General features: G+C 42.8%; 1 protein-coding gene across 1 annotated transcript; it reads left to right on the top strand.

The window, feature by feature from the left end:
- Positions 1 to 191: 191 nt before the first annotated feature.
- On the top strand, positions 192 to 27,902 carry Bltp2 (bridge-like lipid transfer protein family member 2). Its single transcript, XM_026388852.2, has 39 exons — positions 192 to 351; positions 1,149 to 1,278; positions 2,130 to 2,179; positions 2,424 to 2,571; positions 2,752 to 2,870; positions 3,105 to 3,165; positions 3,345 to 3,534; positions 4,460 to 4,583; positions 4,741 to 4,865; positions 5,066 to 5,133; positions 5,249 to 5,394; positions 6,062 to 6,180; positions 6,287 to 6,450; positions 6,600 to 6,858; positions 7,360 to 7,565; positions 9,466 to 10,558; positions 11,016 to 11,207; positions 11,345 to 11,547; positions 11,695 to 11,813; positions 11,933 to 12,153; positions 12,801 to 12,991; positions 13,108 to 13,207; positions 13,348 to 13,550; positions 14,653 to 14,947; positions 18,047 to 18,204; positions 18,666 to 18,872; positions 21,367 to 21,466; positions 21,771 to 21,953; positions 22,303 to 22,424; positions 23,091 to 23,246; positions 23,337 to 23,458; positions 24,395 to 24,575; positions 25,436 to 25,522; positions 25,861 to 25,971; positions 26,108 to 26,243; positions 26,349 to 26,479; positions 26,653 to 26,754; positions 27,050 to 27,184; positions 27,616 to 27,902. Exons 1-39 carry the CDS (start codon positions 284 to 286, stop codon positions 27,796 to 27,798), a joined length of 6,708 nt encoding a protein of 2,235 aa, XP_026244637.1. The 5' UTR covers positions 192 to 283; the 3' UTR covers positions 27,799 to 27,902.
- Positions 27,903 to 27,947: the final 45 nt, after the last annotated feature.

Genomic DNA, 27,947 nt, shown 5'->3' on the forward strand with positions numbered 1-27,947 from the left:
GCACCCGTGTCATTCCCTCCGGAGCCACGCCCTCACTCTGTGCAAGCGCCAGTTGGCCCTCTTGACTCTCATGAGGGGGGCGGGGCGGGGGGAGAGAGAGCGCTGGCTGGCTGGAGGGCTGCGGGGGGCGGGGCGCGCGCGCGCACGGGCAACGCTTCCTGGCTCAGCGTTGCCCCTGCGCGCGCGGCTGGTCGGCCCGCGGCGGCGCTGCGCGGTTCAGGCGTCGGGGCCCGGCATGGCTGGGGCCGGGGCCGGGGCCAGGCCGGGCCGGACCCGGACCTAAATGCCTCTGCTTCTTTCCGCGCTGTTGGTCTTGCTGCTGGTTGCGCTTAGCGCTCTTTTCCTAGGCCGGTGAGGGGCTTCAGCCACAGCGATGGGGGAGGGGGGAGCGCCTGAGGAGGGGACGCGCGCGGCCCCGGCGCGGGAGGCGGAAAGGATATCTATGAGGAGGGGGGCGCGCGATAAAGGCGAAGGGAGGGAATGTGCTGCCAGAGATGCGGGGTGGGGCTGCGTGCAGAGGAGACCGAGGGAGCGGGTGGAGCCTGAGGGAATGCTGATTCCGGGGATTGAATATGCGTGAGTTTATGGGGCCTCTCTTGATGGTTTCTCCTCCCGGCTCCACACGCCCTGAATGTCTCCTTCATCCAGCGCGAAGGGCACCTGCAGCTGGATTCCTCGCTCTGGAGAGCGAGGTCAGGAGGACTGGGAGTCCATGGGAGAGCGGCATTTGAACTGACCGTGTGTGACCCCGGACTTATCCAGGACACCTGTCTGGAGGGTGGGGGCGGAGACAGACCCTCTGGGGAGAATGTGATAGCACGGCTGCCTCCACCTTAACTGCTGTTGGGGTCTCTTCTGTCTCAGCTTTCTAAAGACTTGAGGGATTTTTTTTTTTTTTTACCCCATACTTGGGGGTGAGGTTTAGTTTATCAGGTTTTATCTGGGTGGCGGGGGTCACTGGAATCCTACAGTGCTGATTATGGCGGCTGACTGTGTGTGACGGACAGGTGATTTGGGAGACAGGAGAGTTGCCCCAGAAAAAATCCAGTTTCAGGACATGATCCTTTGCAAGATCTCAGAGCAACAAGGGGTTCGGGTAGCCATACTTGGGATAGAGCCCTATTGAACTCACACGGATTTTTCTGCAGGTGGCTTGTGGTCCGGTTGGCCACCAGGTGGTGTCAGCGGAAGCTACAAGCAGAGTTAAAGATCGGTTCCTTCCGCTTTTTTTGGATCCAGAATGTCAGTCTTAAGTTTCAGCAGCACCAGCAAACAGTTGTGAGTTATGGGAAACTCACTGTGGGAGGAGGGGTGCGTGTGTGATGCAGTTGAATTTCAATCCTTAATTTACTTAAAAAAATTTTTTTTCTAATATTAGATTTACACATACCTTCATTTTACATATATTTTTGTGTGATGCTAAGGATCGAACCCAGTGCCTTACCACTGAGCAACAACCCCAGTCCCTTAACCCTTAATTTGCTTTTAAAACAAAATTCTGGGTCGACAAGTCCAGTGGCACACAACTTTAATCCCAGGGACCAGCCAGGCTGAGGCAGGAGGATAACAAATTGGAGGCCAGTCTCTGCAACTTAGCAGAGGCTGTGTCTCAAAATAAATATAAAAAGGGCTGGGGATGTAGCTCAGTGGTAGAGCTTGGGTTCAATCCCAGTACCAAAAAAAAAAAAGGAAAAAAATTCTGAGGGACTTTGCTAGTTAACCTCACCATTCCTCTCTTACCATGGTGATCTTAGAGCTAATTGGGAAACACTGGAATTGGTGCAAGTTGTTTGGTTAAAGATGTTTGTAGGGCACAGAGTGTCCAGGGCCCATAAGAAGGATGCAGAAATAAAGCACAGAAGAAAGATAACAGGAACTAGAAGAGCTTACTGTTCTAATTTAAGAGAGAAACAGGACAACATATCTGTAATAGAGAAATACTAAGCAACTAACGTCATTGTGAGGACTAAGATATCTGGCAGAGAAACCAGTGGAAATGGAATGGGCATATTTAGTTAGAGAGTCCATAGCACTTCCTTGAAGGAGCCAAAAACCTTTTTCTGCCTTGTCAAGCTGCTCATTGCTTACCTAGCAATTAGTATACAGAGTTTTTTCCTGCACTGTTTTAGGAAATTGATAACTTGTGGATCTCCAGCAAACTCCTTAGCCATGATCTGCCGTGAGTACTCTATGTCCTTACTTCTCCTTATTTCTCCTGGGGAATATTTTGGGGTTGATTTTACAGAATGAGATTCTATACAGAGATCTCTTAACTCAAGGAGGGAGGCAGGTTTTTTCTGGAGTCTCCTTTTAGTCTGAAGAATATTAGATTGTTTGCTATGAATTGAGCTATGTTTTTTTGGGAGGGGAAGAGACTGTTATGTGAGGATTGGATCTGGTGGCAGTGAGGTTTCTCTTGGCAGACACTATGTGGCATTGTGCTTTGGAGAAGTACGGATCAGAACGGACCTACAGAAGGTATCTGGCCTGTCTGCCCCATTCTCCCAGAGCACTGGGGTGGATCAAAAGGAGTTGTCCTTCAGCCCATCTTTACTGAAGATCTTCTGCCAAGTGAGACTGCTACTTCTGCTATTCTTCACTGTACTTCAGGGATGATGGGCTTTGGAGTTGTGGGTGGATTGTTCTGCTATTTTGGGGCATAATGCTAAGATCTGACAGTCTTTTCTCAGCTAGAAATGAAGTGTGCTACCTTAAAGTTAATTATTGTTCATCCTTGCTCATTCTTTCCAGCTATTCTCCATTCATGTTGATGCTATAAACATCATGGTTCTCAAGGTGGCTACCTCTGAGTCCTTGTGGCACATTCAGATCAGTAGAAGCAGATTTCTTTTGGATAGTGATGGGAAAAGGTAAGTAATTAGTAGAAGAGATCTAGTAGTCTCATTCTTGCCCTGGTGTTGCTTCAGAGAAAGTAGATATCAGGGCCTTCTTATTATCAAAGTTTTAAGTTTTTATTCTCTGTAACTTGAGGAGAGGCTAAGAGTAGGTGTTTCACTTGCCTTGTCTCTTCTAGCCAACAGAGCTTGATTGGAGGTAAGTGGTGAAGAAAGGTGCCAAGTGCTTGCAATTTTTTTCTTTCCTAGGTTAATCTGTGAGGTGAGCTTATCTAAAATCAACAGCAAAGTTCTAAAGAGTGGTCAGCTGGTGAGTATGCTTCATTTCCTCCTGGATATAAGATTTCAAGGAGCTTAGGGCTTACATTCTAGATTCTCTGACTTTATGTGGTTCCCTTAAGGCAATACCCAGGATCCAAGATCAATGCATTTTGACCAAAAAGTCCCCAAGCTTCCTACATACACCTTAAAGGCTTATCCTCCCTACAGGAGGATACATGCCTAGTGGAACTGTCACTGGCCCTGGACCTGTGTGTAAAGGTGGGCATCAGCAGTTGGCATCTGAAGGCTATCACTCTGGATGTGTGGACACTCCATGCTGAGCTTCATGAAGGTCTCTTCCATAGTCAACTGCTGAGTCAGGGCTCAAGCCTGGTACCCAAGCCTGTTCCCTGTTCAGGTAAAGCCCCAATCATTGGCTTCTTGGCTGTCTTGTTCTCAGGGTTATTTTGGAAGTAGAAAAAAGCAGGGGTTTCACTACTCATTCAGGCGTGAGTCATTAGTCACCAGGGTTGTTGTTGTTTTTTTTTTTTTTTTTTTTCCTTCCCATTGTTGGTTTTGTTTTGTTTTGTTTTGTTTTTCCTGGTGCTGGGGATTGAACTCAGGAACAATTTACCAGTGAGCTACATCCCCAGCCCTTTTTATTTTTTGTTTTGTGACAAGGTCTTACTGAGTTGCTTAGGGCCTCGTAAGTTGTTGAGGCTGCCCTTAAACTTGTGATCCTAACGTCTCAGCTTCCACTGAGACTACAGGCATGTACCACCATGCCCAGCTCCTCATAGCCTTTGACCCTGAGATTAGTTAGAGAAAATGGGACATTTACTTGTGCTTAGTGAACTAACATTTAGTGGTATGAATTAGACCTGTACTATTGTGTTTTACATATGTTTTTTCCGTAAGTTGTCAGCAGTTCACAAATAAGGAAATTGAAGCCTAGGATGATTAGCTAGGTAACTTGGCTGAGGTCACAGCTAGTCCTAATAAAAATGAAGTTTAAATTATTCGACTCTAAAATCCATATTCTTCCTGTTTCACCAGCCTATTCCCCATTCCATTTATTTTTTGTTTTTGTGGTGCTGGGGATTGAACATGGTGGACAAGCACTCTACCACTGAGCTACATCCCTACAATCTGGTTATATATGTAGAGTCTGGAAAAGGAAGTACACCAGGTACCTGGATCTGTGGAGTATTTGCCTGTGGCTTTATTTGGACATTTGCTTACCCTGTTTTATGTGGAAGGATTTGGCCAAAGAGGGCAGAGCTTCTTGGAGTAATTGAGTGTTAAGGATTGATGACGGTTATGTTATTCGTTCATGTTCTCAGAGGTGACAGAAAACTTGGCTGAGCCAACTCTGCCTGGCCTATACCTCCTCCAGCAGTTGCCAGACCAGGTCAAAGTGAAGATGGAGAATACAAGTGTCGTATTGTCCATGAATAGTCAAAAGAGGTGAGACCTTTTCTGACATAGTATGGAGAATGATAATGTGAGCTATATACAGGATCTCTGTAACCAGTCTAGCAGCTGCTCTGAGTTTATCTGTGGTGAGGAAAAAAGTGGGAATGTCACTCCACATCTTTCTGAGCTGTTTTCTTTTCTGAGCCAGGCACCTGACTTGGACACTGAAGCTGCTGCATTTCTTGTACCATCGTGATGAGGATCAACTGCCCCTTCGAAGCTTCACAGTAAACTCTGATATGGCACAGATGAACACTGAACTCCTATTAGAAGGTTCATGGGTGGGGGTTCTGGTACTGAGAGAATATCAGTGTAACTAGAGGTAGGGGGAGGGAATATAATGAGAGAAAATAGCCCCAACTCACAAGTTTTAGTGACACTCCATTCATCTCTTTGCCTGCCTCTGCAGCTCACCTAGTTTTACCTCTTGCCCTCCCTTTGCTTTCCTCTCATCTGTTCCATGGTATTTTCAGATGGGTTGTTGCTGTCCCAGAGTCGCCAGCGCATTGTTTGCCTCAACTCCCTCAAGGCAAGTGTGCAGGTATGATGACCGTGATAATAAGAATCTATCCTTTTTCTGCTGTTTCTGAACATGGTTGTGTTATGAGTTAACAAAGTAAAACCCAAGCCTACAGTTCTGGTCTTCATGTTTCCAGGTGACCACCATTGATCTCTCAGCCTCCCTAGTTCTGAACACTTGTATCATTCACTATCGGCACCAGGAATTTTCTCACTGGCTGCACATGTTAGCACTGGAAACCCAGGGGACTAGTTTACCTATTTTTAAACAAAGGAAAAAAAGGTCAGTTTAATCTTTTTTAGTCACCAACTTAGCAGGTAGATTCTCTTTTGGTTCAACATGGCATCTTGTTGTCAAATACACATTTGATTGTTTGATCTCCCCAAATCGTAGCCTCAGAAGAAAACCATTTTATTTATCTTCCCTGTTAGATTGGACTCCTTGATAATAGGAAGATGTCTTAATTTTTGTGTCCTCAGTGCCCAGCATAGTGCCTTAAACAAAATAAATATTTGAATTGAAGTTAATGATTTATAGTGTCTTGTCTGCCTTAAGCTATAAGATGCCAGTATCAAATCTGCAGAGCCATTTCTGTTTTTATGTAATACTTAGGTTGTGCTCCTTAGAGGACTTAAGGTTAATGGTTTGGAAGTGATGCTTCTTGGTCATATGAGGTTGAATCATGTGATAATGCTAATTGTCACCCTATTTTAACTTGAAAATGGCAATTTCATGTGGTTCAAACTCATGTCTTTGGTTCTTGCAGGTTATCATTGGGAGCAGCAATTAGCTGATGAATTTAGCCCCTTACTTTCTAATTGTAGCTAATTCTAAGAATCACAACAAAACTATAAGTTCTCATCCTGGTTTTGAGAGTTTCAGGAATCTGTTCCATGATAGAAAGCTGCAAGTATTTCCTTATCACACAATGATGTCTTTTCCTACATAGAACCTTCCCTCAAATCTTGGCTCCCATCATCTTCAGCACTTCCATCTCCAATGTCAACATTTCCATTCAGCTTGGGGATACGCCACCTTTTGCCTTGGGATTCAATTCCATCTCTCTGGGTAAGGCTCTGGGATGGAAAAAGAATAAGAATTTGTCCATTAGTGGAGCTAGTTTAATCATGGCCTCAGTGACTCAATAGTACTCCCCTTTCCCACCTTTATTCAGATTACCAGCACCTCAGGCCACAAAGCATCCATCAGCGGGGCGTCCTAACTGTGGACCACCTCTGCTGGCGAGTGGGTAGTGATTCCCACATTCAGCGGGCACCACACCCACCCAATATGCATGTTTGGGGTGAGGCACTTGTCCTGGACTCCTTCACACTGCAGGTATGTAGAAGCTTTGGTGAATAGAGGCCCATATAGCTTCCTATCCAGACTTCCTTCACTGAGCATCTTCTTAGTGGTAGGTAATAAGTCAGGGCATTACAAAATTGTATCTGCATGCTTTCAATGGGGTCCATCTGTTTCTTTTTTAGGGTAGTTATAACCAACCTCTGGGCCTGTCCAGTACCCAGTCAGATACCCTCTTTCTCGATTGTACTATCCGAGGACTTCAGGTAGAAGCGTCAGACACTTGTGCTCAATGTTTGTCTCGTATCTTATCTTTGATGAGTCCACAATCTGGGAAGTCAGCTTTCTCTCGGGAATCTTCATTTGGAGAATCCATGACATTACTGTGGAAGGTGGACTTGAAGGTGGAAGATATGAACTTGTTCACTCTTTCTGCCCTGGTTGGTAAGTGGGATAGGAGATCTATACTGAAATGGGTAGTATGCAAACTAAGCTGATTATGCTCCTCATTTAATGGAGCCGATTATTTGGAATTTTTCTAAATTAGATTGCCAAAAAGACTTGTACAACTGTTTTACTTCTTGCTATTTCTTAATGACTTATGAAAGGCAACTATTAAGCAAGATGTAAGAAAAAGACTTAGCCTTGATGTAGTCAAGAAAATTAAAAACCCATATAGCTTTTTATTTCCTTGTGTGTTTTAAGTTTTAGGGAACAAGCTATATATCTCTGGGCAATTTTTAGGAATTAGGGAACTTCTTTGACTCTGCTAGATTTAGTTAAAAGAGGGGAAAGGAAATTTTCCCTAATATAAAGACTCAGTATAGGGAAGCAAGTGGAATAAAGAAAAGTAGAGTAGGGGAAATAAGTAAGAAAGGAAAAATGAGAACCAAAATTGCCATTTGAGAGCTGGAAACCAAGGGTAATGTGGTTTCTGGATGGTAGGTGCTTCGGAGATACGACTAGACACACTGACTGTCCTGGGCAGTGCTGAGACATCCACCGTGGGGATTCAAGGTCTTGTGCTTGCATTGGTAAAGTCGGTCACAGAGAAGATGCAGCCCTGTTGTAAGGCTCCTGACATCCCTACTCCAGTGCTCTGCCTCTCCATGCTCTCTCTCACCTATCACAGCAGCATCCGCTCTCTGGAGGTAATGTATCTGCAGAGAGATGGGGCCAGACTGGGCTTTCCTGTTGCTTAAATCCTTTCTCAGTCCTTTTGACTCTTGTGAAACAGAGGGGAAACATGTTGTTAGATATCTGTCTGTTATTTATGTATTTTCCTTTTCCTTTTCCTTTTTTTTTTTTTTTTTTTTTTTTCTTATTCTGTATATTTTTCCCTTTTTACTTTGAAATTAAAAACATGTAATGACCTGGGGCTGGGGATGTGGCTCAAGCGGTAGCGCGCTCGCCTGGCATGCGTGCGACCCGGGTTCGATCCTCAGCACCACATACCAACAAAGATGTTGTGTCCGCCGAGAACTAAAAAAAAATAAATGTTGGAAATTCTCTCTCTCTCCTCTCTCACTCTCTCTCCTCTCTCACTCTCTCTTTAAAAAAAAAAAATGTAAAAACTAGAGAGAATATTTAAGCCTTTGTGTACCTGGCTTTATTAAATAACCAATTCATGACCAACTTGTTTCAGCTGAATTCCTGCTAATCTCCCTTTCCCTGGGCTTTGGGATTATTTTAAAAGAGTTACCAGACATATTATCATTTCAATTATAAATATTTTAGTGTGTGTCTTTTGAAAAGTAAGGGGCTTTTAAAAAATAATGATCTGGTGTCATTTTGTGACTCAGCTCCTTAGAAGGCTAGAAGGGATTTGAAGATAGAAGTACTGGCAAGTTCTGAGAGGCTTTCCAAAAACTTCTCAAAAGGTGTTCTTTAGCTGGGTGAGTGGTGCAGGTGCATGCCTCAATCCCAACAACTCAGGAGGCTGAGGCAGGAGGATTACAAGTTTAAAGCCAGCTTTAGCAACTCAGGGAGGCCCTAAGCGACTTAGGGAGACCCTGTGTCAAAATAAAAAGGGCTTGGGATGTGCCTCAGTGGTTAAGTGCCCCTGGGTTAAACCCCTGGTACCAAAAAAAAAAAAAAAAAAAAAAAAGTTGTTCTTTATCCTTAGGGTATCAGAAGGACCTAGGACCCCATTAAGAGAGAGTGGAGTATTTTCCTGTTCGTCAGACTTTATTTTCCTTCAGAAACTGAAGAGGTTCCTTTTCAGAGACTATAAATTCAGAGAATTTCTGTCCTGGAATTTTAATCTTCTCTATCTGCTTAGACATTCAGAACTGACTTTGTTTTTCAAGTGAACAAGGGCTCTACTCCCTTCTCTGAGGCATGCTTTCACATAACTCAATTGCTGTGTTGTCTTTTTATACACAACCTTTTTTTCTTCTTTTGGTACCCAGGATTGAACTCAGGGGCACGTGACCATTGAGTCATAACCCCAGTCCTTTTTTTATATTTCATTTAGAGATAGGGTCTTGCTAAGTTGCTTAGGGCCTCACTGAGTTGCTGAGGTTGACTTGGAACTACAATCTCTTGCCTTAGTCTCCTGTACCAATTGGATTACAGTTTGTTTGTTTGTTTTTCAAATTCCTTTTTTTAAATGTTTTCATTAGTGTGTAATAGTTAGACATTTTATACTACTTTTTACAAATTAAGTTGTGTTTATAAATGCATAAACATTTCAAATTGCAGTAGTTATGTGACTCCTGAATGGAAACAAAGCCAAATAATTTCTTGAGTACATGTTTATGCTGGATATATTGTGGTAGATAACAGAGAATTATAACACACAGCCCCTTTTCTCTGACATCTAGAATCTGAGAAGAACTTAAAGCATAAGTACTCAAGTATAAGATAACTGACAACTCTTAGCTCAGCATGTTAGTGTGAGGGGAACAAAATAAGGCAGTAATTAATGTGGTTACTCAGGAAAGACATCTGGGTGGAGATAATTCTTGAGCCAGGTACCCATGTAAAATAGTCCCTGTTATCTCTACTGTTCTGGGACTTGATGATTGACATCCTTTTTATTTCTTAAAGGTTCAGTGTGGTGCAGGACTAACCTTACTGTGGAGCCCTCCAGATCACATGTATTTATATCAGCATGTCCTGGCCACCCTTCAATGCCGAGACCTACTAAGAGCCACTACGTGTTCTGAGACTATTCCATCCCTTGCACAAGAGACTCCAGAAGCTACTTCTGAGCCAGAAGACCATCTCCCTGAGCCACTTCCACCAAGACGGCTGTTAAACCTGACACTGGAGGTGAGTGCAGCCAAACTGACTGCTTTCGTGGCTGAAGACAAATTCATTACGCTGGCTGCAGAGAGTGTGTCACTGAACCGGCATGGAGGTTCACTGCAAGCTTACTGCCCAGAGCTGGCTGCTGGCTTTGACGGCAATAGTATTTTCAACTTCAAGGAGGTAGAGGTTCAGTTGCTGCCTGAGCTGGAGGAGATGATCCTCCACCGGAACCCCTTTCCTGCACTGCAAACCCTCCGAAACCGTGTTTGGCTCCTCTCCTTTGGTTCAGTCTCGGTGGAGTTCCCTTATCAATATGACTTCTCTGGAACTTTGGATGAGGCAGTGGGAGTTCAGAAATGGCTAAAGGGCCTGCACCGAGGGTCTCGTGCTTGGTCCTCTCCAAGTCCAGCCCCACTGCCACCTGATCTACTCCTGAAGGTTCAGCACTTCTCATGGGTTTTCCTGGATGACATTTTTGAGGTGAAACTTCATGATAACTATGAACTGATGAAAGATGAAAGTAAAGAGAGTGCCAAAAGATTGCAGCTTCTCGATGCCAAGGTGGCTGCCCTTCGGAAGCAGCATGGGGAGTTATTGCCAGCCCGAAAAATTGAGGAGCTCTATGCCTCTTTGGAACGCAAGAATATTGAAATCTACATCCAGCGCTCTCGTCGTCTCTATGGCAACACACCCATGCGCCGGGCACTGCTCACTTGGAGTCTGGCAGGGCTAGAACTGGTGGCTCTTGCAGATGCCTCCTTTCATGGTCCTGAGCGTGTAGTAGAACAGGTTCGAGAGCTTGATCCAGGCAGCCCGTTTCCTGCTGAAGGAATAGATCTTGTCATTCAGTGGTGTCGCATGCTCAAGTGCAATGTCAAGACCTTTCTGGGTAAGTCATATTTCCCTTATTTGTGGAGCCTGGTGTTTGCCCTTTGAGTTCCTGGGAGCTTTCTGAGTGATTACAGTGGAGCTGTAATATTAGGTTATATTAGGAAATGTGACTTGTTATTGGATGGGTGGAGTGGGATGAGTGGGATCCCTTTCCCTTTTTTTGTTCCTGAATTTCACCCTGAAATTGCTTGGCTGATATAAATGGACAACTAGAATTGTCTTCTGTAAGGTTATTGTGTCTCTTGGATCTCAGTGCTATTGGGAGTCTCCTTACCTTCTGCTCCAGGGTCTCTTGTGACTTTTTCAGTTTTGCTACTTATTAACTGTCAGCTCTTGTGCTCTCAGTTAATTTTGTAAATGTAGGTGGGTAAAAAGAGGTGGCAAGGAGGAAAAAATGCCTGAGAGTGCAAAGACAGCTCCCTGAATAGCTACTTTTATCTTTTCTATCATAACAGTTCGGATCAGAGACTATCCACGGTACCTGTTTGAAATCCGGGACTGGCGGCTCATGGGTCGACTTGTGGGCACTGAGCAAAGTGGTCAAGCTTGCTCTCGTCGACGTCAAATTCTACACTTGGGGCTTCCATGGGGTAATGTGGCAGTAGAGAGGAATATGCCCCCACTCAAGTTCTACCATGACTTCCACTGTGAGTAGAGAGGGCATTTGGTTTGAGAGATACTTGTGGCGATTGAGGTGGGAAGTAAGCTGAGGACCTTTTGGAGTGAAGGAGGAAGAGAAGGTGGAGTTGTGTAACAAGATACAGCCTTTGTTTTTCTACCTCAGCGGAAATCTTCCAGTATACAGTCGTATGGGGCCCATGCTGGGATCCAGCCTGGACACTGATTGGCCAATGTGTGGACCTCTTAACCAAGCCCTCAGCTGACCCCAGCCCCCCCTTGCCCTGGTGGGACAAGAGCCGTCTTATGTTCCATGGGGACTGGCACATGGACATTGAACAGGCAAACCTGCACCAGCTGGCCACTGAGGTGAGAGATCCCATGGAGTCATTTTTCTACCAAGGTGGTTTAGTTGGGACCTAAATAGCATATAGGGGAAGAGAGAAAGGTACTAATTTGGGAGATGAGAATGGTTCTTTTACCCATATCTCACCAAGTTCTTGGGGGTGGTTATAGGATCCATACAACACAACTGAAAATATGCACTGGGAATGGAGCCACCTTTCTTTTCACTGGAAACCTGGTCAGTTTGTTTTCAAAGGTGACTTGGATATCAACGTGAGAACAGCCTCTAAGTGAGTGGAATGAAGGGCGGGGCCTCAGTGGGGGGGGGCTCATGGTGGAGGGAGAGGGGAAGAGTCAAGGGGAGGCAAGTGAATAGGTCACTGAAGGCTGGGGCTCCGTTGTGAGGCAGGTATGACGACTGCTGCTTCCTTCACCTGCCTGACCTCTGCATGACATTGGACCTGCAGTGGCTGTGCCATGGGAATCCCCATGATCACCACAGTGTCACTCTGAGGGCCCCAGAGTTCCTGCCTGAAGTGCCCTTGGGCCAGCTCCATGACTCCTACCGGGCCTTCCGTTCTGAGAACCTCAATCTCTCCATCAAGATGGATCTGACTCGGCACAGCGGGAGTGAGGCTTGGGCCCTGGGCAGTGGGGAGGAAGGGCTTAGAGGATGGGCTTGGACACTGAGAACTTAAGCTTGAAGGCAGAAAGGGAATAGAAGGACAGTGGAGAATTTGGGTTAGGACCTTTTTTGGGAAGAGGGTTGGTGTTTGGGGCTCTAAATAATAGTACTATAAATTGGGTGGCTTGTAAACAATAGACATTTGTTTCTCACATTTTAAAGACTGGGAAATTGAAGATCAAGGTACTGGTTGTTGAAGTGTTTGGTAAGGGCCTCTTCCTCAGAGATGGCACCTTCTTGTGTCCTCACACATGGTGGAAGGAGTCACTGAGCTTCCTTTTGCCTCATTAATACCATTCCTGGGGGTTTCATTTCTGTGATCTAATCCTTCTCAAAGACTCCCCAACTTCTTTATACCATCACATTGGGATTTAGGATTTCAACATAAGAATTTAGGGGCAACACAAATATTCAGACTATAGCAATATTTAAAAGCTAAGAACTTAGATCCTTGAAAGAAGAAGGTGCTAGGGAAACTGAATATGAGGCTGTATGCTGTTTGGGATTTTAAACCTCTAATACCTGAAGATAGGAAAGGATTTAACATCACCTCTGTGTTTCAGCCTCAGCTAGAATATCCTTTCCTTTGCAGCAATATCCCAGCCCCGAATTCTACTATATAGTAGTACCCTGCGCTGGATGCAAAACTTCTGGGCAACTTGGACTAGTGTCACAAGGCCTATCTGCAGGGGCAAGCTCTTCAATAATCTGAAACCCAGCAAGAAAAAGCTTGGCCAGCACTACAAGCAGCTTTCCTATACTGCACTCTTTCCACAGCTGCAGGTCAGGCTCTGACCTTTGATATCTTCTATTCCTTTTCCCTAGTATTCTTATATTGGATCTCTTATGCATCCCTCTCATGCCATCCTTTGTTTAGTCTCATTCTCTCTTGTTGCCAGGTGCATTATTGGGCTTCATTTGCCCAGCAACGGGGTATCCAGATTGAGTGCAGTCAGGGCCATGTATTCACTCGGGGAACTCAGCGTCTTATACCTCAAGGTAAGATCAAAGACTCCTTTCATTTCTCTAGCCTATTCCTTATCCTTTTCTCTTCCTTAGTTCTATTTCTTTCCTCCCTTAATGACTCACACTATCTTTCCATAATATTCTGCATGGACTTTGTGTGCCTCCTTTTTCAGCGGGCACAGTGATGCGGCGTCTGATCTCTGAATGGAGTGTGACCCAGATGGTGAGTGACCTAAGTCAGATGACTGTTCACCTGATGGCCTCGCCCACTGAAGAGAATGCTGATCACTGCCTTGATCCCTTGGTAACAAAGACCCACCTGCTGAGCCTGTCTTCCCTCACCTATCAACGACATAGCAATCGTACTGCTGAGGAGGTACTGCCTGACACAGTTTCTTTTTTACCTTAGTTATATTAGTAGGTCTGCTTGAAGCTATACTAAAAACAAAACAAAACAAAAAAAGTCTTTGACTGATGTAACAAATTTATTTCTCACAGTTTTTAAGGCTGGGAATGGGAAGTCCAAGATCAGGGTGCTGGCATAGTTAGGTTCTACTGAGGGCTCTTTCTGGCTTGCAGATGGATGCTTTCTCTCTGTGTCTTCAGATGGCAGAGAGAGAGCATGTGCAAGAGTGAGACCATGAGTCCAAGTGTGGTGTGTGCATCGAAGTACTCTGGTGTCTTTTCTTCTTTTTTTTTTTTTAAAGAGAGAAAGAATTTTTTAATATTTATTTTTTAGTTTTTTGTGGACACAACATCTTTATTTTATTTTTATGTGGTGCTGAGGATCAAACCCAGCACCCCACGCGTGCCAGGTGAGCGCGCTACTGCTTGAGCCACATCCCCAGCCCCTCTGGTGTCTCTTCTAATAGCACTAATCCTATGTTGAGGGCCCCACTGTCTTGACTTTATCTGAACTTTCTTACCCCCCATATCCAAATACATTGTGGGCTAGGGCTTCAGTATACGAATTTGAGGGGCACACAGTTCAGTCATAGGAGTAGATTTTAGGCTAAGTTCCTGGTAAGATGCCTAACTATATATCCCAGCATATATATCTTAACTTTATAATGCATTCACTTGATTTAGCTGTATCAGCATCCTTCTTTTGAAAATTCCTTTTCTCCCTCTACTTCTAAATGTAGACTCTTCAAAGCTTAGATGATTGTCAAAATGAAACTTTGAAAAAAAAAAAAAGGTAGTCTTTTGCCATTCAGGAAATAAGAGATTTTAACTAGTATCTCATTTGTTGCTGACTTCCCCTGCCTAGTTTGGGAAGGATTTTAAGTTGAAATTCTGTCATTTAAAATGTACTAGGTCTGGTTAGAATGTGAGGTAATGTGGAAACTTTCTTCATGGTCTTTCTTTCTCCTCCAAAACAGGTTTCTTATTCAATAAGCTTGTTCTTTTTGCATTTGTTGTTCAGAAGCAATAGTGGGAATGCCCATACTACCCTAGGTTCTTTTCCTGTTTCTTAGGAGCCCTCTACTAGAGATGGTGATCCTGCCTTTCATACACACCAGCTGTATTTGGTGGATTTAAGGATTTCCTGGACAACCACTAATCGAGACATTGCCTTTGGTTTGTATGATGGCTACAAAAAGGCAGCTGTACTCAAACGTAATCTCTCCACTGAGGCCCTGAAGGGTTTAAAGATTGATCCCCAGATGTCAACCAAAAAGCCAAAGCGGGGTCTCCTGACCAGTACCCCAACCCCACCTCATGTCAACACTTCCAGCTTCAGTGGACGGCCTGATAAAGGATCATCAGGAGGTAGGCTGAGACAGACGAAACTCAGTGGATTTAGATTTAGAACTTGGATATGGACTTGGACCGGGGTATAAGAAGAACTGAATCCTGGTTGGTTCTGTCTAAGTGTAGAAATCAAACTGTTATTTTCCCATATTAGGCCATATTAGTCTTATATAACCAATAGTATAAGGAAGGTCCTTAAAGCGTCTGATTGTGTGGCAAGAGAAGTTGATCAGGAGTGATGGGACCAAAGCTGGATGAGTAAAGAAAAGAAGCAAAGGATTAGATAATTATTTCATGTTTTGATAATTAAGATGTTCTGTGGGACTCCACAAGTTTATCATCTCTAAATGAGCTTAGATTAGTTAATGTGCTCACTTATTGATTCATAGATTCATTTTAACTTTGTTGAGAGCTGATAATATATCAGACATGACCATAAACCTTGGGGCTACAAAGATGAGAGTAAGCTCAGAAACTAGTAGGGAATGAGATAGGTAAATTATAATATCATTGTGAAAATGCTTTGTAAGAATGTTCAAAGGTACTAAAAGCCTACAGAAGAAAATATTTAAATCAGTGTAGAGAAGTCTCTAAAGGCTTCACAGAGAAGATGATAAATCTTTAAATATTACACTTCACAGGCAAAGAGGAGAGGGAATTTTAGGGAGAGCTAATAACAAGTGCAGAGGAATGCAGATTTATGGTGAATTTGAGGACAAGACAAAAAGTATTAAATGCCACAAGAGAGAAGTGAAAATCTGGGAGTTGTTCCTGGCTGAAGTGAAGGAGGAAAAAACAGGGAAGGATTTTTTGAGGAAGTAGCATTTGAACTGGACTATAAAGGCTTAGTATGGTTTGTGTGGAGATGGGGAAGAAGGGCATTCAACACAGAGGGAATAATCCGAGTAGGAGTGCAGTTAGGAAAGCTCATGTTCAAAGGAGAGAGAACAAGCTGGGCACAGTGGTGCACACCTGTAATCTCAGCAATTTTGTGAGGCATAAGCAACTTAGTGAGACCCTGTTTCAAAATAAAATATAAGAAAGGGCTGGGATGTGGCTCAGTGGTTAACATCTATCCTGGTTGACAGTGTAAAGAGGTGAGAAATAGTCTGGAAAGGGAAGATGAAGATAAATCATCAGAGAGCTTTAATACAGGGCTAAGGAGCTTTTGGTCCTTATTCAGTAGGGAATTGTGAACTACTGAAGGTTTTTGAATAGGGGTGTTCATCTCTAGAGTTTTACCTTTAGATGATAAATCTGGCAGAGGCATGTAGGAGGACTAGAGGGGAAGAAACTCCAGGTGGGGAGACAAAAGAGAAAACTATTATGTGTCTCAACAAGAGGCAGCAAAGGCTGGAACTAGGTAATGGCAGTAGGAATAGAGATGAGGAGATGGATAGAAATGTGCGTATAGATTTGGGCACTAGTTGGAAGGAGGAGTTATAGCAGGGAGATTTGAGCATAGTGGCACACACTTGTCATCCCAGCTACTTAGGAGTCTGAGGCAGGAGGATTGCACAAGTTTAAGGCCAGCCTTGGCAACTTAGACCCTGTGTCAAAAAAATAAAGTTGTGGGTGTTTTTGGATATAGCTCTGTGGTATAGCATCCTCTGTTCAATGCTAGTACCTTCAAATAAACAAGCAAGATAGAGGGACAAAAAGATAATGACCAAAGTTTTGAGTCTGGTTATTGGCATGATATTAATAAATATCAGAAATAAGAGAGCCAGAGGCTAAACAGATAGGAGGAGGTGTAGGGTGTTATTGAGTTCAGATTTGTACATGCTAAATTTTCATCCCTAGCAGGACATCTAGATAAGGCCAACAAACAGCCGTAAATGGAAAGGGGCTTAGGGCTAGAGATAGAAGCTTGGAAATGTCAACATAGAGATAAGACTTAACACCAAGGAGATAATAATAGTTGTTTCCTGTTTAGGGGACACAGTTCAGTCATAAGAGTAGTAGGTACACTCTAATTTTTGTTTTATTTTGGTACTGAAGATTGAACCCAGGGAGACTTTACTACTGAGCTACATCCCTAATCCTTTTTACTTTTTGTTTATTTTTATTTTTTGTTTTTGTTTTTAGTTTTTTGGGGTTTTTTAAAAGATGTTTTTATTTTATTTTATTTTATTTTATTTTTTGAGGATTAAACCCAGTGCCTCATGCTTGCTAGGCAGGTGCTCTACCTCTGAGCCACAACTCCAGCCCTTAGTTTTTATTTTGAGATAAGATTTTGCTGAGTTGCTTAGGTCATCACTAAGTTGCTAAGACTGGCCCTGAACTTGTGATATTCCTGCCTTAGATTCCCTAATTGTTGAATTATAGGAATGTGCCACTACATCTAGCCAGACTGCTATAATTCTAGAGACTGTTCTCACTGTAACACTATTAGACAAGCTTATTAAGAGAAAGAGAAGGGAGTATGCCAAGGGTGGATATCAGGAAATTCTTCTTTTTAAGACTTGGAATAAAGTCTAGAGATACAGGAAGTAGCAAAACTAGGGGAGCACAGTGACACTGATGACAAAGGAGTGTGGTTTCAAGTGGAAAGAAGTAGTCACAAACAGTATGTAACACAAAGTAGTATGAAAATAATATGGTGAATTTAAGGACAAGATAAAAAGTATTAAATGCCACAAGAGAGAAGTGAAAATCTGGGAGTTGTTCCTGACTGGAGTGAAGGAGGAAATACAGTCAGGGAAGGATTTATTGAGGAAGTAGCATTTGAACTGGACTTTAAAGGCTTAGTATGGTTTGACTGTGTGGAGATGGGGAAGAAGGGCAAAATAATAGGAAGTGAGAAATAAAAGGAACATAGTAGGAGTAAACCAGAGGTGGATATGTCTAAGGGAAAAAAAATGCTACCATTTACTAGCATTTCTTAGTTTCTGTTGGAAATCTGTTACTTTTATGGACATGAGGGAGAAAATGAAGTGACAACCCTTATTTTACCCTTAGGTGTGAAGGGTGGGGTGGAGTGGGCTAGACTGACGTTCTAGGTTGGGGAGGATATATCCTGTTCTTTACCTAGTGGGATAAATTGGGAATTTAGCCTTGGATGTATTCTCTTTCCCTTTGAGACTGACCTTTCCTCACTTCCTATTTCTTTTCTAGGTGCTTACATGTTGCAGAAGCTGATTGAAGAGACAGATAGGTTTGTAGTATTCACAGAAGAGGAGTCAGGTATGAGTGACCAATTGTGTGGCATTGCTGCCTGCCAGACGGATGACATATATAACCGAAACTGCCTTATTGAGCTGGTCAACTGTCAGGTACCTTTTCTTTACCAGAGCACCCCAGTATTAGGCTAGATCATAATCATATTCTTACCTCCCCCCATGTCTAAAAAAGAATAGGTGAATAGAGTTCCAAAAGCTTTCCCTTCTTACAGGTGTTATGAATAATAATTTCCACGTCTTAAAGGCGGAAAAGTTCACTCAGTAAGCCAAATATAGGCCTAGCTGCTGTGGTTAATACAGTGTTCCCAATAGCTTTCTGATTTCCCTTGGTGTCTTTCTTTTTTCTTTTTTTTTGGTACCAGGGATCGAACTTTGGGGTTCTCAACCCCTGAGCCACATCCCCAGCCCTATTTTGTATTTAGAGACAGGGTTTCACTGAGTTGCTTAGCACCTCACCATTGCTGAGGTTGGCTTGAACTCGTGATTCTTCTGTCTCAGCCCCCTGAGCCATTGGGTCTCTTGGTATCTTGACTTTGCTTCTATCTCCGGCATAGATGGTTCTTCGTGGAGCAGAGACAGAAGGCTGTGTCATAGTGTCAGCTGCCAAAGCCCAGTTGTTGCAGTGCCAACACCATCCGGCCTGGTATGGTGACACATTGAAGCAAAAGACATCCTGGACTTGCCTATTGGATGGCATGCAGTACTTTGCTACTACTGAAAGTAGCCCTACTGAGCAAGATGGCCGACAGCTCTGGTTAGAGGTTAGTTAGCAGGATAAGGAAGGCCTGTTATATCCCTAATTTTTATAGTTTGTGCCTTCCGTCAGCATAGTTAGAAGATTCTTCATATTACCTGTTGCTTAACTATAATATCTTGAATGTGGGCAGTCTCTGATCTGTGAGCACACAGTACTTTTTTTTTTTAATCTCCTGGTCTATTTCATTGAGAGAAATTCATTCCTAGCACTAGAATAAAATGAATTGAAGCTTTCTTACTTTCAAAGTTGTTATTCTCTATTAATAAAGGTCACAGTAACCAACAGGCAGTCAAGAAAACAAGCAGTAATCTGAGAACTTTCGATCAACACTGTATTCTCCCTTTCTTGATTTGGTTGTTGCAGCAAGGCAGTGAGGTTGAACAAAGGACTGTTTAAGAGTTAGGTTATATGACTTCTAATGAAAATTTTGCCATTACAGTAGCTGTAAGCCTTTTGGGACAGTCACCTTTATTTGTAAAAAAAAAAAAAAATAAATTAGTTGTTGGTAGACCTTTATTTACTTATGCGGTACTGAGAATTGAACCCAGTGCCTCACATATGCTAGGCAAGGCAAGTGCTCTACCACTGAGCCACAACCCCAGCTGTAAAAGTTTTTAATGGAATTAATAACTTCACTATCTACAAGACTGTTAAGAATCAAGTGATAAAGTGTTTTGAAAAATATATTTATTCCTATGGAAAGTAGTCTCAGCATTTTTAAAATCAGTACGTCTGAGGAAGTCTAAGTATATGGCAAGATAACATTTTTGCAAGCACTCTACCACTGAGCCACAATCCCAGCCCAAGATAACATTTTTATTAGATGGTAATTTTATGAGTAGTTGGTAGATACTAGGAAAGGGGCTTGTCATCTCATTGCAAGGTAGTAAATCTACAATATAATTTCTAGGATATAATATCAGAGTTACTGGAGGGTGTAATGGTTATGAGATATATCTAGCCAATTGTGCATTGTCATTAGGAATTTAACAGGTGTTAAGTGCCCACATTGTGCTGGGCATGGTACACCCTCAAATGAATTACAGTATCTAGCTGCATCTGATGAGGATCAAAGTAACTCTATTTGCTATGCTACTCAATGAAGCTGATTCCTCTTATTCATCTTTCTTCCTTGGCTAGTGCTTCTTACATCAAGTACATTAAGGCTCAATTCAGTCAACCCCAAGTGTAATGACATAAGAGATAGTGAACATTTAGATCAGATGTCAAATCAAATACGGTTGTTGTTATTTGAAGTCATGCTGAGACCTCAGGCAAGCAGTATCTTTTTTTTTTTTAATCAGTGGTCTTAGGAGATAGGTATAGAAGATGTTGACTACCCATGTAGAGATGAACAGTATGCACTATCAGGATATCAGGATATCCCTATCTGGCATTTCTGGGTCTCTGCTTCATTTAGGCATGATGTCTTTTACAGCTAAACTCAAATTTTCAGATTATATTAATAGCATTAGAGGGACATCCTTAGTGTGGGTGGGAGAAACTATGAATTTTGACTTTCCCATGTGACTTATTTTTTGACTTGTCAGATCTGCCGTCCTTTAGCCTTGCTCTTCTATGTTCTTCATATATCACTCATTCTGCTGACTTCAGATTAGCAGAGAGAATTTAAAAAAAAGTCTCCTTCCACCAAAAGCAATAGTTTCAGAGTAGTTAAACTTTCTATCTGAAGACAGAAAACAGTAAGAATATACACACAAAACAATTGATACCAAAATGGGTGTAATACTCTTTTTTTTTTTTTGCTTCCCATATGATTTGATTTTTTAAAAATATTTTTATTGGTTATTGATGAAATTATTTATTTATATGTCGTGTTGAAAATCAAACCCAGTGCCTCAATGTGTATTCTAGGCAAGCACTTTACCATTGAGCCACAATCCCAGCCCCACATGATTTGATTTTTTTTTTTTTTTTTTTTTTTTTTTTTAGTTTTCAGCAGACACAACATCTTTATCTGTCTGTGGTGCTGAGGATTGAACCCAGGCCGCACGCATGCCAGGCAAGCGTGCTACCGCTTGAGCCACATCCCCAGCCCCACATGATTTGATTTTAACCTAGCTTATTGTTTTTCACACCTGTGGCCTGGTAAAGTATGCACCCAATTAGGTTGGAGAATTTGAGTGGTTTGGGATAAGAGAGAACCATATATTTCCTCTACCCTGGTAGATCCTTTAAACTACTCAAGTCAGTGGAGTAAGTCATGTGTCATTTAACAGTGGGGTCCATTCTGTGAACTGTGTCATTAGGTATTTTCATCATTGTGTAAACATCATAAACTGTATTTATAAAAACTAAGATGGCTGTGACATCACTAGGTAATATAATCTTATGGAACCATCATCATATATAGTCTTTTATTAACTAAAACTTTATTATGTACATGATTGTGCCTGAAACATAGGATCTATTACTCAATAGGTTAGGAGAAGCCACTGTTTCCCCAGAAGCTAAAGATGCTGCATTTCTGTCTTCAGGTGAAGAATATTGAGGAGCACCGACAGCGTAGTCTGGACTCTGTGCAGGAGTTGATGGAAAGCGGACAAGCAGTGGGAGGCATGGTTACCACAACCACAGGTCAGCTCTCCCCTGTCTTCTCATGATATGATTAGGAGCAGATGTGTGTCCCAAATGGGCCTTGTTATTTCTCTACTCTCCATGTTTTTTTTTTTTTTTTTTTTGGTGGTGCTGGGGGCCTTCAGCATGTTAGGCAAGTGCTCTGCCATTGAACTACATCCCAAGCCCTACTTATCTAATCCTAACATCAGTGTATGCTGGAGTAAGACCATTTTGTATTATGTTAAAAGCAGATATAGCTGGGACACTCTGACCATGCCTTTATTGAAATGTCTTTCTGTTTGTCTTTTTCCCATATTTTCAGATTGGAACCAGCCAGCTGAGGCCCAGCAAACTCAACAAGTCCAGCGAATCATTTCACGTTGTAATTGCCGAATGTACTATATTAGTTACAGTCATGACATTGATCCTGAACTAGCAACTCAGATTAAGCCACCTGAGGTTCATGAGAACCAGGAAAAGGAAGATCTCCTAAAGAAACAGGAAGGTATTCAGGGTTCCAAAAGCTTTAGGGAGAGAAGTAGGAACCTGTGAAAGTAGTTATTTTCTTAGTGGTTTTTGAGATAATAATTATTAAAAGTCCTGTTGTGCACTGGCATTAATATTTTACTTTGCTCTGTATTTTGTAAGTTCTGAGAGAATAACCTATACTATTGGAAGAAACTGGGATGAATGGGTATTGTTCTGATTCTAAAATAAGCGAGTATATTTCTACCTGTAAGCATCTTTTATTCTTTCTTTGGGGAATAGGAGTGGCTCCAAATGTGGGTTAAAAGGTGGAGTAAACATTTAGAGAGAAACTTGAGCTTCTTATTCAATTGCTAACAATTACTTAGGGGCTGTGGACACCTTCACACTTATCCATCATGAGTTGGAAATTTCCACCAACCCAGCTCAGTATGCCATGATCCTGGACATCGTCAACAACTTGCTGCTCCATGTAGAACCCAAGCGGAAGGTGAGTATGGGCCCCTATAGAATGCTGGTTAGCCTCAGAGGAATCCATAGACTTTGTGCTTTATTTGTACTCTAGTAATAAAAGCCATGTTTCACACTGAAAAAGGACCTTTTGACTGGTACATCCTCTACTAGGCAGCAGCAGCAGTTGAAATTCCACTAATCTAGGAAACATTTGAATGTCCTTATGACTATAGAGCTTTTGTTTCCCTTGACTATTTTTCCCGGCCAATTTTCCACTCTCCACCTAAACAACTCTAAATATCTTAAACTATATCATTTTTGCCATCCCGACCCTATGGGCCTGGTGTATGAAACCCACCTACCCCTCATTGTTACTGCTAATGGTGACAGATATCTATATGACTTGTCTATTAAAAAAATCTTACGGAACAACAAATATTCCTGGTACTGGGATGTAGCCCAATGGTAAACCATGTGCTTAGCGTGTGCAAGGCTCTGTTTTTTATCCCCAGCACCACACAAAACAAAACAAAAATAAAATATTATTTCCCTTTCCATTTTTTTATATTTATTTTTTAGTTATAAGTGGACACAATATCTTTATTTTCTTTTTATATGGTGCTGAACTCAGTGCCTCACTCATGGTAGGTGAGCACTCTTCCTCTGAGCCACAACCCCAGCCCCTCCCTTTCCATTTCTTTAGGAGCATAGTGAGAAGAAGCAGCGTGTCAGGTTCCAGCTTGAGATCTCTAGCAATCCTGAGGAGCAACGCAGCAGCATATTGCATCTGCAGGAGGCTGTGCGGCAGCATGTGGCCCAGATACGGCACCTGGAGAAGCAGATGTATTCTATTATGAAGGTAGTCACCCCAGATAGTGTGAGGACAGGGAAGAGGGAAGTCTTCTAGGTTAGGGGAGATCTCTTAATTTCTCCTATCCTGGTCCCCTAGTCTTTGCAGGATGATAGCAAGAATGAGAACTTGCTTGACTTGAATCAAAAGTTTCAGTTGCAGCTAAACCAGGAGAAGGCTAATCTACAGCTGGAAAGTGAAGAGCTCAATATTCTTATCAGGTACCCATCTCAGTAGTCTTTTCCTGCCCTTTTCCACTTCCTTGCCCATGTTTTTATTGTTGTTGTTGCTGTGGGGGGGGTGGTTGTTTGTTTTTTATGTATTCGGGGTTTGAACCCAGGGGTGCTTTACCACTGAGCCATATCCTCAGCATTTTTTGAGACTGGGTCTCCCTAAGTTGCCCAGGCTGGCTTCAAATTTCTGATGCTCCTATCTCAGCCTCCCAAATAGCTGGAATTATAGTCATATGCCATTGTGCTTGGTTCCTTGCCCATGTTCTGACAGTCTTAATACCTAATTGCATTATCAAAGGCTGACATAGAAGTAAATTCAGACACAAGTATTGCTGGACTTGTCCAAAGAGGTCAAGAACAGGAGAACCCTTCCTCTGGGTCCTTAGTAACATACTTATTGGGAAAGTCTCTGCTGCAAGAAAATGGGTAATTGAGAAAGTGGCCTTGACACTGTGTATCTGTATTGAAAATACCTTGAAGTCGATTAGTAAGGAACACAATTGCAGATAATAATCATAAAGGTTTTTAGTGGGGAGAGACACTTTTATCAGGAAGCTATAGAGGTGAAAAATGTTGTATGTGGTTTTTTTTTTTTTTTTTTTTTTTGAGAGAAAAAAGTTTTTTTTGATATTTATTTGTTAGTTTTCGGTGGACACAACATCTTTATTTTTATGTGGTGCTGAGGATCAAACCCAGCACCCCACGCATGCCAGGTGAGCACGCTACCGCTTGAGCCACATCCCCAGCCCTTTTGTACGTGTTTCTATAGCCCAGGTGACAAACAATAAATCCAGTGGGGTGGGGTGACTTAAAGAGACTACTCACCCACAGTAGGTTCATCTGCATCATTCCAGAGCATTCTATCCTACCCCCAACCTATTTAATGTTTCCCTTATTGGCTTTGGCTGTCCTGTTCATTTATAGGTGTTTTAAGGATTTCCAGCTTCAGAGGGCCAACAAGATGGAGCTGCGAAAGCAGCAAGAAGATGTGAGTGTGGTCCGCCGCACCGAGTTTTACTTCGCTCAGGCACGGTGGCGCCTGACAGAGGAAGATGGACAGTTAGGAATTGCTGAACTGGAGCTACAGAGGTTCCTCTATAGCAAGGTATCTGAGATACAGTCACACAAAGGCAACTCTTTAAAGCATTGACCTTCCTCAAGTCCTCAGTTCATATAAAGAGATTAAAAAGGGGGGCTAATTAATATATGATTAGTAATGATGGCCATGATTAGAAACTTGAGCAGAGCTTCCTTAGATACTAAATGCCACAAACATAGATATGTTTGATCAAATGCTTCTTTCATTAAGATTATCTATCCCTGCAAATGTGGCTCAGAGGGAAGTAATCTTCCAAGTCTAGCTTAGAATAGAAACATTCTAGGATGTGAGGGTGATCTGGCTGCGACATCTGTCACCCCATTGATCGCCAGGGTTGATTCAGCTGATCTGGCTGGGTAGTTGGGTGTCCCCTTCCTCCCTCACTGCTCCATGTGCATCCTTCCCGAAGCTGCACGCTCAGTTGAAGAGGACAACCTTCCCCGATAGAGGAGGACTTCTTTGGTAGCTGCACTTCCCTGCTAGAACCCTCCAAATAAGCTCTCAAGGTCCATTTGTAGGAGAACATAGGTTAGTCAAGCTTCTAAGACTCTAGACACATCCAAATGAGGTGCTCATTTGGATGGGGAAGAGGACATATTCACTACTTTCTCTCACAGAGGATGTTTGGAAATGAATGAGAAAATTTTTAAATGTCATAGTGACTAGGAAGTACTGGTATCCTTAGCCAGGAGTACCAGTGAGAAACACTGGTTTAGAGGGTGTGTTGATTCTGTGACATTTAAAGAGAGATCAAAGATTGGGACTAGGCACAAGGAGGATCTGAAAACAAACAGGGTATTTAGCAGTTCTCTAGCAAGCTCCTAAGGTTAATTATAGTGGACTGGGGCAAAAATCTGTCTTTATAGGTGAATAAGTCTGATGACACAGCAGAACATCTTTTGGAGCTGGGCTGGTTCACTATGAACAACCTTCTCCCCAATGCTGTCTATAAGGCAAGTTTTTTTTTTTTTTTTTTTCCTTTCTCTTTTATTGTGATACTGGGGATTAAACCCAGGGCCTTACATATGCAATACAAATACTCTACCACTGAGCTACACCTTCAAACCTGTATAGCAAGTCTTATTTCCTCCTCACTGGTTTATATGCTTTTTTAAAAGCATAGGGCATTTATAATGGCTCTTCTGTGTAAACCCATTAAAAGAAACAATGTGGATCTGAGATGGTAAAATCTTGCTCAGTTTAGAATCTTGCTTCTCTGTATGGAGCATTTGTGGGTTGATTTGTGGCAGTGAGGACATTTGATTGGGCTGTTGTTTACTCTGCCCTACAGGTAGTCCTACGGCCCCAGAGTTCCTGCCAGTCTGGGCGACAGTTAGCCCTCCGCCTCTTCAGCAAAGTCCGGCCTCCTGTGGGGGGTATCTCTGTTAAAGAACACTTTGAGGTTAGTGTACAGTCCCTTGGGAGCCCAGAAACAAAGAGCAATCCAAAGATATCTGTGTGTTATACTATGCTAATTAGGGGTAGGAGACTGAGGGATAGTGTCTGAGCTTAATTTCTTCAACTATTTTTCCCTTTAGGTAAATGTGGTGCCTCTAACCATCCAGCTGACACACCAGTTCTTTCATAGAATGATGGGCTTTTTTTTTCCTGGACGAACTGTGGAAGATGATGAAGTTGGTGATGAAGAGGATAAGTCCAAACTGGTGACTACTGGTAAGAACTTTTATGGTGGAGGACCAGAAGAATGGGGTGGCAGCCACAGAGATAGCAGATGCTTCAGAAGTTGGGATGGTAGTTGCTATGCTTGCTTTTTCATAGGAATACCAGTGGTAAAGCCTCGGCAGCTAATTGCAACAGATGATGCCGTACCTCTAGGCCCTGGGAAGGGTGTGGCACAGGGCTTGACTCGAAGTTCTGGGGTCAGAAGGTCATTTCGCAAATCACCTGAGGTACTACATACACCCCTGATAATAGAAAAGTGGGAGAATCTATTGGGCCTGGCTGGGGATTTCTCTTGTTTTCTTTGAGTCTACTCCAGGATTGAAAGGAAGGGGTGATATTTAGGGTCCTGCATTTCTTCTGATAGTTCCAGAGGCTCATGATATTCTTGTGCTTTTCCCAGCATCCTGTGGATGACATTGACAAGATGAAAGAGCGAGCTGCCATGAACAACTCCTTCATCTACATAAAGATTCCACAGGTTCCACTGTGTGTCAGCTATAAGGTCTGTACCTCCCCAGCACTTTTTAGGAACAGAATGGAAATTTAGAACAGAATGGAAAGGGTACCAGTAAAGATCATCAGGGATTATAATCAGAGATTATAGACAAACTGGGTGGTAAATCTGCTGTTCCTTCTGCTCCCTGCAGGGGTTAGCATCTTACTAGACTGAGGTAAGGAGAAATCAGTATCTGTAGGTTGATGTTGCAGGACTGATTTACACTCAAGTACTGGCATAGATTCAGAGTAGTGCTTATGTACTTTTTTCCCCCTTCTCTTCTCTCCCCCTTCTCTTGCAGGGTGAAAAGAACAGTGTGGACTGGGGTGACCTTAATCTGGTGCTGCCTTGTCTGGAGTACCACAACAACACATGGACATGGCTAGACTTTGCCATGGCAGTCAAAAGGGATAGCCGCAAAGCCCTGGTTGCCCAGGTATCCCGCCAGGGCTCATGGCTGTTTGGTTAACAGGGGCTGGCAAGTAGATCCCCTGCTCAGGAACCTTTGTTTTAGGATATATTTAATAGTAGTTTTGAAAATGGGCAGGTGACTGAAGTGAGAGCCTTCTTCTCTTTTGTCCTCGCCACAACTTTGCCCAAATGATTAAATTAAATGTTTATAACTGCCTTGTGTAATGTTGACAACTATTAATTTTAGGGAACTAAGGACTGCTACAACCTTAAGTTTAGAATGGGTTTTAATTAGACTGTGAGCTTCTTGAAAGCAGAGACCATTTTATAATTTGAGCTGCTCTCTTGTGATCTGTATATATGTTTAATAAATCTTGGTTGACTTGGTTCACTTTGATTTATTCTGCTTGCCCCACTAATATTTACCTTTCCTTTTACTCCTCTCCAACCTGCCAGGTAATCAAAGAAAAATTAAGGCTGAAGCCTGCAACAGGGTCTGAGGTCCGAGGGAAGCTAGAAACTAAATCAGACCTGAATATGAAACAGCAGGAAGAGGAGGAGAAAGCTCGGCTCCTCATCGGTTTAAGTGTGGGTGACAAGAACCCTGGCAAGAAGTCCATCTTTGGCAGGCGCAAGTGATCTGGCAATTCAAGTGGCTGCAGTACATGATCTGACTCTGGGTCAGGCCCAGGGACTTGTGGGATGGGAGGGGCTTCCCCTTATCCACCAGGATTTGTGGGGGTTAGAGCCCACAGAGTACTATGGAGGGAGGCATAGCTCTTTAGCAG

The sequence above is a fragment of the Urocitellus parryii genome, chromosome 7 (genome assembly GCF_045843805.1).
Source record: "Urocitellus parryii isolate mUroPar1 chromosome 7, mUroPar1.hap1, whole genome shotgun sequence".
Lineage (NCBI taxonomy): Eukaryota > Metazoa > Chordata > Mammalia > Rodentia > Sciuridae > Urocitellus > Urocitellus parryii.